Source organism: Talpa europaea (genome assembly GCF_964194135.1).
Source record: "Talpa europaea genome assembly, chromosome: 6".
Lineage (NCBI taxonomy): Eukaryota > Metazoa > Chordata > Mammalia > Eulipotyphla > Talpidae > Talpa > Talpa europaea.
In genome coordinates this window covers 73,878,710-73,891,559 of record NC_140072.1, presented here as the reverse complement: position 1 = coordinate 73,891,559, position 12,850 = coordinate 73,878,710, and the positions used below count along the sequence as shown (strand labels likewise).

Sequence of the window (12,850 nt, the reverse complement as noted above, 5' to 3'; positions counted from 1 at the left end):
ACACAAGTGAGTTTTCTTAATCATTCAAAACGCATATAATTCCCACATCCTTCACTCTCTTGAGTTTCCAAACAAAAAAGTGGAGTCCAACATGTATAAACTTACCTCAGCTTTTTATCTTGTCATTCTATATACTTATAAACATTCCAGTTGTACCCCTTTTACCTTTGAGATAGAGGTGATTTCTTATTCATGATTAGTTTTACTGCCACCTGTGCACATATCTTCTCTCAGCTTTTAAAGAGCCTTGCTCTAGTGACTATTCACTTCAGATTTTTCAATTATGTCTCTCTGCAGGATCCTTTTCTTTTGTCATACCCTACTGATAGTAGGTATACAAAAATGTTATGAGTTTGAGGGCTTAGTCTTAGAGCACTGAGTTTTAGTCCTGTTTGGGCTTATCTCGAGTATTTTACTTAGCTTCTTTTTCCTGATCTATAAAATGAGTTAAATTGTTACACCTCCCCAATTAGATTGTTTTCATGATTTTGCAGGCAAACCTATATGTCTGGCAAGTCCTGGACAGGGACATGAAACATTCAGAAAGATTTAGTAACATAGTTATGTTGAAATTAGAGAATTTGAAAAACAATGACAAAAGACACTGGGGGCATAGTAATTGTTATTATATATACTTCAGTAGATAAAAATATAGGGGTCTCCTTGGTGGTGCAAGGGGTTAAGTCTCAGCGGTATGAAGCTATCCCCAACCACTGCAGCAAGAGTTCTATCCTGGGCCAGGGAGCCAATGCACATATGCCTTACCTACTGCTCTCCTCAGCCGTGTATCTCAGTCATTTTGCCTGTTCTGCTCCCCACTCTGTCTCTGGAGAATCCTCTCACATTCATCCCCACCTTTGCCCTACACCCCCTACCAGCTCTTGTATGCATAAATACATAAATCTTTTAAAATATATATATATAGGGCATAATTACTGTATTTGCCTACTTGGTTACTAATACCAATAGAATTACTTTGTTTTTCTATTTCAAAGAATGACGTATTTTTTCATTATAAAGGGTGAATAGAATAGAGTGACACTATAAGTTGAGTAAATTTTTTAATATAACCACCCAAAATTGGGTAATCAATTTCCATCAAACTCTGAAGAAGTAGGCATTAGATGGTTAATGGAAAAGTAATGACAGAATGTTTGGCAATTCTTTTCCCCTAAAATTAAATAAAATTGCAAAGAATTTTAAATTTCAGTTGTATTAATTTCGTTATAGTAAAATGCAATAATAATAGAACTTTCTTCTTTTCTGTTTCTTACAGGTTCTTTGGCATGGATACATGTTCAGTGGGAGCATTAGAATTGACTGAACACACTCCTTTTTCATTAGGGAGTAGTCTCATGGATGTAGGAAATTCACTTGGTGACCCAACAAGTTCTTTAGTCAGTACATCTAGAAACTCATCTTTAGAAGAGGATGAGGATGATGATGTTGTATTTATTGAATCTATACAACCTCCTTCAACTTCTGCTCCAGCAGTAGCTGATCAAAGAAACTTTACATCATCAAAAAATGAAAAACTACAAGGAAGTTATTCCATAATATTTCCATCTTCAAGAGATTTGGCTTCTAAGAAAGGAAATATAAGTGAGACAATAGTTATTGATGATGAAGACATAGAAACAAATGGTGTGAATAAATATTGTTCTGGTTTTATTGAATGGGGACTTCCTGGAACTAAAAATAAAACCAAAGATTGGGATTTCTCCACTACCAGTCTTTCAAGAAGTAAGGTAAATGCAGAAATGGGTAATAGTGTTATCACTACAGAATTGACTCTGAAATTCATTTTACTAATTTTCCAACTTTAGAAACAGTTATAAGCTCTGAATGCTGAGTGAGATGTGAACTTAATGATTATCACTATAGAATACCAACTTGGGAGATATCACTAAAGGACTTCAGTCAAGTAATTTTGGTGTTAATATACAAACATACACCCCATCTTTAACTTCACAGACCAAGACTGGAGTAGAACCTTTTAATCCTGGTAGAATGAGTATGTCAGAAGATGTAATTCAGAATGGAGGATTTTCAGCTCATCATAGTCCTGGTAAGCAGTAAATAATATTAGATATTTTCCCTCTCGAGTAAGTAAACTTTTGACTGTTATTTCTAGTATCTATGTCTGCTTTGTTTACATCCTATGTATGGAATTCTCACACTGTTACAGTATTTTACTTAATAAAACTATGTAGTTCACTAGTCTCTGAAATTTCAAAAACTTAGTGTCTTATGTGATTTACATATGAAGTGTTTTTAATTAAAAACCTCCATAATTAATATCACTGTTGACTAGTGTGTTTATTTGAATGTAAAAAGATGGATTATAAACTGAAGGAACAAAGTACATACTAATTCATTTTTATTTAATTTTTTTTAACCTTTAATTTTTTTTTCTTTTTTTTTTTTATAGAGGCATTTTTTTTTTTTTTTATTTGTTTGTTCGTTTGTTTCGTTTATACATGCACTGGGTACAGTCAGAAGCGCGGGAGGGTGAGAGAATTCACCAGAGCCAGAGCAGGGAGCAGAGCAGGCAGAAGGACCGAAGTACACTGCTGAGGGGAGCAGCGGGCGGCAGGAGAGGTCTGCGCGCGATGTGGGACCCTCCTCTGGTGGCCGGGGAGCAGCCGGGAATCGAACCGGCGCTGCAGAGGCTGCGGGCAGCTTCGCAACCCAGCGCTCAACCGCTGCGCCACCAGGGAGGCCCTTAACCTTTAATTTTTAATTATGTAACTTGAATTGAAAATTTTTGCTGTTCAGCTGTTTACTTTTTTAAGTTTTTTTTTTTTTTTTTAAAGATTATTTATGCAAGCACTGGGTACAGTCAGAAGCATGGGAGGGTGAGAGAATTCATCAGAGCCAGAGTGGGGAGCGGAACAGGCAGAAGGACCGAAGTACACTGCTGAGGGGAGCAGTGGGCGCGGCAGGAGAGGTCTGCTTGCCATGTGGGCTGGGGATTGAGCCAGCACTGCAGAGGCTGCGGGCAGCTTCGCAGCCCAGCGCTCACCCACTGCGCCACCGGGGAGGCCCTTAAGTTACATTTTAAAAGGACAGATTTATTAGGAAAAAGAGAAAAAGAGGCACCTGCATAGTCACAGGCAGGCAGAGTAAACACACGCGCTCAGGTGTTTACTTTTGGGGTCATGGTGGGGGGGTTTGAACATTTTAAACCAACTTAGAATGTTGAGAAAGCAAAGTTATTGGAACTAAGAGTGTGATCACTATTAACTGCTTTAAGGGAACCAGCTAGTATTTTTTTTTTTAATTAACCTTTTTTCTTTTTATGAGAACACTATATGACTATTGCAGAATATTTGGAAAAAATCAGTTAGAAATAAGAAGAAATGTCCATCACTTTACCTCACTACCTAGGAGTGACCACTGATAAATTTTGTTTGAGTCATTTTAAAAATGGAAACTTTGGAGGCTATAACATACTCCTTTGTCTAAGTACATATTTATTTACTTTTTTAAAGTATATGGTTTTCCCTCTTATTAGTTTTGAGACTCTATACTAAAATCTTTATATTGTATATTATTTTCATCATACAGTTCTCAAACATTTTGGTCTCAGTTTCCCTATTAAAACTGAGGACCCCAAAGATATTACATTTTGCAAATCTCTTTACAATATGTATTAATAAAAGACAGCAAAGTATATATATTTTCATTAAAAGTTTTGGCAATGTGCTATTTCAGTTGAAGTATAAGAAAATCTGACCGCATGCATAAATGTGGGTGTAGAAGAGAGTGCTATTTCAATAGATTTTTAGATAATTATGGATAGTTTTTTGGCTAGCACCAGAATTTAATAAGTGGTATTTACTGTGTGGAATCTGAAACTATGTAATGAACATTTCATACTCTATTGCATTAAAAACTCATTGGTCTTTCAATGAGTCTTACTTTGTATAATTTGTTAACATTTTGCTTCGATTATTTCAAAAATATTAATCTCTCACTTATACAGATATTCTAAATATTGATACTTTAGGAAGCTGTCAATAACCAGAGGCAGATATGACAATTCAGCTTTTGATTTTTATGTTTATAATTCATTTTATAACCATATTGAGTTTGTGTCTAGTCTTGACAACTGTAAATAAGTTTTAATGAGTATTTTTCACCTTCTTTGTGTATTTAATGGTGAATGTGGATAAAGTGTTTTTCAATTGAAAAGCATTGCTTATACTGATACCTAACTATAAAAAAGGCATACTGTAATTAGGTGCTATACAATCATTCTACTAAAATTGTGGGCATAATTGAGACTTGCAGACATTGAAAGCAGATGTGATAATGCTTGAATTTATTTTTATTCTCATCCTGTTATCATTAATTCAAAACTAATTTGTATTTCTATGATATTTTCCCATATGAGATATCAATAATTTTAAAATAATAGAAAGACAAAAAGTACTATATTAACTAATTTGACACCCATATGAAACAGAGGTTCTTAACTACATTTAAGCTATTTTGTTAATGATACATGGTAGTAATTTCAATTAAGTTTGGCTACATTTAAAGTGTTCCTGAGCTTTCTAAAGTTCTGTTTTGGGAGACAAATATTACAGAAGTATGTCTTTTAAATTATAACACTTAATCTAGAATTCTTAAAAGAATGTTCGCCAACTTGTCAGGTTAAAATGTTTGAAGCTTTTTTAAAGGTTAAGTCTCTTGCCCAAAAGAAATTCTTTTTGTTGTTGCTATTTTTCACTCTTTATGTAACATAGTGGAAGCTGTCTAATTTTATTAACCCTAGAGTCATGGGCCTCTTACCAATGATAAAACCTGTTGATAAAGAGAGAGTATAGAATAATTCACTACTCCATGTCCTTATTTCTCAGTTTCACCATCACACAGGAGTTATTTAGAAATGCAGAATTTCAGCTCCCTCCCTAGACCTAATGATTTAGAATCTCTATCTTAAACAAAATTCTCAAGTGATACCATGCATGTTAAATTTGAGAACACTATTATCTATCCATAATGTGCCATTTTAAAACTAACAATATATGATAGAGGGGTTCATGAATTAAGGCAGATTGAGTCTTTACTGAGTAATCACCATGTACATTGATTATTGTGAAATAATACATTAGAAGAGTGGGAAATAACTGTAGAGTTAAAATGATTTAAAATAGGATATCTAGATTATGTATATTTCAAAATGTATGTCTACAATTTACTTAAAATACGTAAAAAAGAATTGTTTAAAGGGGTGAGTAAATAAAAGAGAAGACAAAGCAAAAATAGTAAAATAGTGAAACACTTGTTGTATACATAGGTGGTATTAGCTGTAAAATTAAACTTCTCTACATGCTTGACGTTTTTCATAATAAAATGTCAAGGGAAAACAGATTATGAAATTGGATTGTTATGAAAATGGATGTATAGTCCAGATTCTATAATTATCTTTGTATTTGCATCTGTATTCTTAGAGAAGGAAAAAAAATGGCTGATGTTCTTTCCAGATGCCCTGTATACCAGACAGTATCTCATGTAGTCTTCATTACACTCTGATAGGTTTGGTGTCATTGCCAGTTTATCGATGAGAAAACCAAGACATACTATTCTCGTACAATCTAGTAAGTTCAGGAAACGCATTTTGAACATGAGGAGTCTGACTTAAGAACTAATGACAATAGCACTGCACAACAGGGCAGGGCCTCCATTTATTTACATTTTGGCATGATAGTGTACTAGTCACTTAGAATACAGATAGTTCCCCTGGGTCTTCCTGGCCTTAACCACGTGCTTATATAGCTGCCTTACATGTCTCTTAAATTTGTGCAAAATGAAAATTTTAAATATTTTTCTAATGTGAATTTTGAATTGTTCCATGACTTTTTCTTGTGTTTATTTTTAAGATTCTTGGATCTCCCAGTCAGCATCATTTCCCCGTAATCAGAAACAACCAAGGGTGGATTCTTTATCACCTGTGGCCTCCCTTCCTAAACAGATTTTCGAGCCTTCTACCCAACAGCGACTTAATAAAACAGCTAAAATCACTTGTGCACACTGCAAAAAACCTTTACAGAAGGGACAAACAGCTTATCAACGAAAAGGATCAGTTCACCTCTTTTGTTCTACTACCTGCCTTTCTTCCTTCTCTCATAAGCGTACTCCAAAGAAACAAAATGTAATATGTAAAAAGTAAGCTGTACCTTTCAACATGACTCCATGTGGTTGAATACTGGGCAGTAAAAATGTATCTTCTAAATGTAATCAGAGAACTGTGAGATTGATAGGAAGAATTACTGAAGTAGTGTCTTCAACTTTTTGAGATTGAGTTATCCTAGAGTAAATCACAACTGTGCATTCATTTGTACTGGTCTTTTGGCAGAAAAATGGAAGATAGGTATAGAAATAAAATGATCCTTACCCTGCTACAGCCTTTACCTAGCTCCCTTCCCCCTCTTCTACCTTCATTCTGAGAAGTTGCTAGCAGACTTTTTGAATGTTTCCCTTTTTTTTTTTTAAGATTTATTTTTATTTATGCATACAAGAACTGGGGTACAGGCCAGAGGTGCAGGGGGTGAGAGGATCCACCAGAGACAGAGTGGAGAGCAGAACAGGCAGGTTGACTAAAATAGACTGCTGAGGGGAGCAGCGGGTGAGACAGGAGAGGTCTGCTGCGCCATGTGGGTTAACACCCTGGCTGGGGATTGAACTCGTGCATGTAGCTGGGGATTGCTTCATAGTTCTGACACTTAACCCCTTGCGCCACCCGGGAGGCTCCTTTTTGAATGTTTCTAAGAATCCTAAGAACCTGTGGCAAAGTTCTTGTGCTTCAAAATAGTTTAACCTCCAAATCTCTTACCAAATTATTCAGAAACTCTTGAGAATGAAACCAAACAGCAGATTTTGCTAGATCCAAAGCTTATCATAAAGCTTATAAAATAATAATTGATACCTAGAATTAAAAGCTGAAAAAAAATAGTGTTCATGATTTATATATTTGAGTTTTATTAAAATATCTTGTTCTTAAGTTGTTTGTCTATCTCTTGTGTTTCAGAGATGCACCCACCAAAAAGGGTACTATTGTTCCTCAAGTGGAATTCAACGAACCCTTCCAAGAATTTTCTAGTGTATCTTGTTTGTCTCCCTACGAAGGCAATCAGAATCTCAGAAAAAGAGTTCTAAATAAATCAAGATGTACAATCTGTAGCAAACTAACAGAGGTCTGGATTTTTGTATCTTACTAAAATTATTTAAGTCCTTTTATAGCCACTGCTGTCTATGACTACATTCATATAATCTACACAATGAAGTTAAAGAGAAGAATGCATATGTAAAAGTACACATCTATTTCTGTAGGGTTGGATGTACTTATAAACAAAGCATTATGCTGGATTTTGTTTTTGCTAGCAACACTAAGTGTAGTCTTAGGACCTGAAAAGAAGCAACTGATTTTAGTACAAGATCTTGTAGAACAAGTGGAATGAAAGTATATTGAAAACTGCTGCTTTCAATATATCAAAAAAGATGCTTTCCAGTATCTCAAAAAAAAAAAAAACCCCTGTATATAGGCAGTCCTCATTTAACAGTCAGTGGTAACTGAATTTGATATTGCTTACTCTAGAGCCATGCATGATTTTAACTGTTACTAGAGAACTGAGCAAAGCAAGAACCAACTTACATATGGATACGCCAAATATATTATCCTGAATATGGGTAATATTTATTCCTTTAGCCCCTTCCACTAATTTTCTAGTTTAAAAATTAAGAATTTGCAATCCAGTACTTCTTTTCAATGGGTCATATCAAAATCTTTCAAACAAGTTCATTTTCTGTAATTCTTAAATGTTTCTGGGGATGTTAGTACTTTCTGTTCTGAGGTTTTTTTTTTGTAAAGTCAGTGATTTTACCAAGAAATCAAAGGTAAAATGATAGGATAACAAAGTGTGCTTTTTTAATATTTTCCTTGAATATTCCATTGAGAAACTACTAGAGGTTCTTGGTTTCTGTAGAAGAACTCATTGCTCATTGCTATACTTATCTGCTTGTATTTTTAATAATGGGTCCTTGTTTTTTTGGTTGTTTTTCTTTTAGATTCGCCATGAAGTCAGCGTTAATAATGTAACACATAAACTGTGCAGTAACCAGTGCTTTAATAAGTACAGGTTAGCCAATGGTCTTATAATGAATTGCTGTGAACAGTGTGGAGAGTACTTACCCAGTAAAAGTGCTGGAAACAATGTCCTGATAATTGAAGGTCAGCAGACAAGATTTTGCTGCCAAAGTTGTGTTAATGAATATAAACAGGTAATTTTTCTTAGTGAGTTTTAAATGATTAAGTTTACTGTAGCTTTTCACTCTTTTATTACATTAACCAGATTTATCTTAGAATCTCATTTAGTTCTGTTTCTGTCATTTTATTTTACTGAGTTGTCCCAGCTCAAATGAGTATTGAAATCAATTTATTGTTATATGTTTATTTTTACTATTTACAGACATTCATTGATGAGTAAATCTTTTCTCTACCATTTCATACTTCCACAGACTTCATACTTCAATTAACTCCATATTCTCACCAAAATTTGTCAGTTTTGATTTAAACTAGGGTAATGGATTTGAAATGATTACCTCACTGTGATTTTAATTTGCATTTCTTTTTTTTTTTAAAGATTTATTCATACAAGAACCGGGGTACCGGCCAAAGGTGTGGGGGGTGAGAGGATTCACCAGAGACAGAATGGGGAACAGAACAGGCAGATTGACTGAAATACACTGCTGAAGGGAGCAGTGGACAAGTCAGGAGAGGTCTGCTGCACCGTATGGGTAGCTCCCTGGCTGGGGATCAAATTCATGCTGCAGTGGCTGCAGATAGCTTCATATGTTACATCTTAACCTCTTGTGCCACCAGGGAGGCCCTTAATTTGCATTTCTTTGATAACATTATTTTTTCATTACTCATTTATCTTTAATTTTAAAGTGCTTATTCATTTAAGCTTTTTTTTTTTTTTTTTTTTTTTTTTTTTTTTGGCTTTCCATTATTGAGCTGTAGGATTTCTTTTTATATTCTGGATAAATATCTTCCATAAAATAAATGTATTTGGAAGATGTTCTCCTGGACTCTGTTTTGTCTTTTCATTTTCTTACTGTTGTTTTGAAGAAGCTTAGGTTTTAAATGTTGATTAAGTCCAACGTACTGTTTGCTTTTTTGTTTAATGCTTTTTGTGTCTTGTTTAAAGACTCTTTGCCTACCAAAGTTCTGAACATGTTTGCACATCTTTAATTTCAGAAGCTTTTTAATTTTAGATTTTATGTTTATATTTGTGATCTCTCTCAAACTAGTTTTGTGTATGGTGTGAAGTAAAGATTCACCTGATTTCAAGACATTAAAAACCTCAAAACATCACCTTGTACTCTAAATATGTACAATTTTAATTTATCAATTATGTCTCAATAAAGCTGAAAAAAAAAAGACTTTAAAAAGCTATTATAGGGGCCTCTCGGGTGGCGCAGCAGTTGAGCACTGGGTTGTGAAGCTGCCCGCAGCCTCTGCGGTGCCGGTTCAATCCCCAGCCACTCCCTGGCCACCAGAGGAGGGTCCCGCATGGCGCGCAGACCTCTCCTGCCGCCCGCTGCTCCCTTCAGCAGTGTACTTTGGTCCTTCTGCCTGCTCTGCTCCCCGCTCTGGCTCTGGTGAATTCTCTCACCCTCCCGCGCTTCTGACTGTACCCAGTGCTTGTATAAATAAATAAATAAATCTTTAAAAAAAAAAAGCTATTATAATCAAGGTTGTTTGGTATTGGCATAGAAAGATCAATGAAATAGTTCAGAAATAGAACCACATATATCGCCAATTGATTTTAGCAAAAGGCATCAATCATTTTGATGGGTAAAATAAGATTTTTTTAATAGATCGTACTGGGAAAACTTATGTTTATATGGAATAAAGAAAGAGACTTGACTCCATTCTATTATATACGCAAAATTTAATTTGAGGTGAATCATAAATGGAAAACCAGAAACATTCTTGATCGCCATTTTATTAGATAATTATTTAAGTGGTTGACTTTTAGGGGAAAGTAGCCCTGAACATCTAGGTTTATCTTTATTATTGCCTCTATTTATGGTGCACCTCATATTTAACAAAATTTTCAGATGTGACTTATAGAAAAGCACAATGAACAAAGAATATGCAAAACAACTTAGAATAGATTATCTTTTCCGAAAGATAAATGGCAAAAATAACCTACTGAACCTCTGATTCATTAATAAACAAGTATGTTAAGTCTTAAAATTGTTCACAGCTTTTTTTTAATCCATTTTTTAATTATATTTGCTTACACCTTCAGATTTTGCTAAGGGCAATGAGCTCATAAACTGCACTTTTCCTCTAAAGAACATAAGGGTTGTACACAGGTTATAATTTTTTTTACTCCTAAATGAACACCAGAGATAGAAATGGGAAAATATGCAGTCAAAAGAGACAGTAACCAGATAGCCAAATTTTTTGGAATAACTCTCATGTCTGCCCCTGTAATCCCCTGAAGGATGTCTATTCATTCTACTATACATGTATCAGTAATGCAAAATAGCTCATAATAGTTGGCAAATATAGGGATGCTATTTCTGTATAACAGAAGTTTTATAAATGTGCTCCCCATCACTACATGAATATTTTTAAGTAATTAGTGCAGGCTGTCTCACAATAGAAAGCTGCATAATGTCATGTAGACTGCGTATATAACAGTAGTCCTGTTGCCTAAGGACATAATATAGGATATTACACTGGCAGCTGCCTCATACATCGTATGTTTACCACATCTTGATTGCATCATTTTCTGTTGTGCTTGATTTAATCTCATGTTGTTTTGTTCATCAAGGCCCCTCAACATACAAAATCCACAACTAATTTTTCCAGTAAGAGACCACGTCGAGTGATTGACCTAGAAACAAAATTAAAAGTGATTAAGGACTATGAAAGTGGAAAATCAGTGACAGGTATTGCTCTCCAGTCAGGTATGTCCCATTCCACCATAGCTACAATCTTGAACAAGAACAAAGTCACAGATGCTGTTAAAGGATCTGCTTCATTGAAAGCAACAAGACTTACAAAAGTTCGAGAAAGGCCTATATCTGATATGAAGAAACTTCTAATGACCTGGATTGAAGACAAGACACAAAAATGTATTCTGCTCAGCACCATGATGGTCACTACCAAAGCAAAGAGTTTATTGGCAATGTTGAAAGAAAAGGCTACAATGTTGAATTTATTGCTAGCTCTGGGTGGTTTAAAGGTTTCAAGAATCGTTACTCATTACATAATGTGAAAGTTAGTGGAGAGTCTACAAGTGATCTTACAAAGGCAGCTGAAATTTTTTTGAATGTGCTAGATATATGTGGAGGAAAGTTACTTACCAGAGCAAATATTCGAATTGAATGAAACAGAGGCCTAAAAGGACCTTCATCCATAAGGAGGCCAAGTCAGTACAAGGTTTCAAGTCTTTTAAAGACGGGATAACAGTCTTGCTCGGAGGCAATGTTGTAGGCTACAAATTAAAACCCTTTGTGATCTGGCACAGTGAGAATGCCAAAGCCTTCAAGCATATCAGTAAGCCCACTCTGCCAGTACACTACCTTAGCATTTAGAAGTAATGGATGACACAGCTACTCTTTCAAGATGCACTCCTGAATTGCTGTACCTGCGAATTGGAGAAGTATTGTTTGAAAAATTATCTACCTTTCAAGATTTTACTTATTGTTGATAATGCTCCCGGACATCCTTTTATTGGTGGTCTTCATCCCAATATCAGAATGGTGTTTCTCCCACCAAATACTGCCTTTTTGATCCAACCAATGGATCAAGGAGTTATAGCAGCTTTTAAAGCCAACTGCCTGAAGAGAAGAGGTTCATTCATAACATAAGAGAATTTGCCAAGGATGAAGAAGTTGCAAAAATCAACAAGGCTGTGGCTGAGATGGCAAGCAACTTTAACCTGGGTGTGGATGAGGATGACATTGAGGACCTCCTAAAGGCAGTTCCTGAGGAACTGAGTAATGAAGAGATGTTGAAACTGGAACAAGAATGCATAGCTGAAGAAGAGGGGAGAGAAAAGGAAACTGCAGAAGAAAAAGAACCACAAAGAAAATTCACAGTGACTGGATTAGTAAAAGCTTACAAGCTGATCTATGAGAGGGGAAAAAAGCCAAGCAAACCACCATGAACATATTTCAGAAGAGAACTCAGGAAAAACCTCAGACAGGTCCTTCAGGATGTATTCCAGAAAAAAACATTGTTTACATAGGAGACAGCAGACCCGTTATTACTCCTGAAGACCCTCCAGTGGGATGAGATATGGAGGTGCAAGACAGAGATGATGATGATCTCAACCTTCTAGAGCCCTAGGCTAATGTATGTCTTAGTATTCAACAAAAATGCTGCTTTAATTTTTTATCTTTTTTAAAGATTTATTTTATTTTTATACAAGAGCTGGGGGTCAGGCCAAAGGCGTGGGAGGGTGAGAGGATTCACCAGAGACACAGCAGGGAGCAGAAAAGGCAGAGGACCGAAATACACTGCTGAGGGGAGCAGCGGGCACGACAGGAGAGGTCTGCTGCACCATGTGGGAATCTTCCAGGCTGGAGGGAATCGAACCTGCACTGCAGAGGCTGCAGACAGCTTCACAGCGCTGCACTCAACTTGCTACGCTGCTGGGGAGGCCCCCACAAAAACATTTTTAAAAAGTAAAATAATAAGTTGTTTTAATAGAAAAAAGTTTATAGAATAAGAATACAAAGAAAAATTTGTACAGCTAAATAATGTTTGAGTCAAAATAAAAAACTTTAAAGTTTATAAATTATAATAAACTAAGGT

The 12,850-nt window shown here is 35.5% G+C and overlaps 1 protein-coding gene across 1 annotated transcript; it reads left to right on the top strand.

Moving 5' to 3' along the window:
- Nucleotides 1–1,286: 1,286 nt before the first annotated feature.
- LOC311171815 (zinc finger MYM-type protein 5-like) lies at nucleotides 1,287–12,200 on the top strand (the record flags this gene model as incomplete). Its single annotated transcript, XM_084234864.1, has 7 exons — nucleotides 1,287–1,748; nucleotides 1,975–2,068; nucleotides 5,892–6,177; nucleotides 7,040–7,217; nucleotides 8,077–8,289; nucleotides 10,860–10,995; nucleotides 11,878–12,200. The coding sequence occupies 7 exons, from the start codon at nucleotides 1,287–1,289 to the stop codon at nucleotides 12,198–12,200; spliced, it is 1,692 nt and encodes a 563-aa protein (XP_084090990.1).
- Nucleotides 12,201–12,850: the final 650 nt, after the last annotated feature.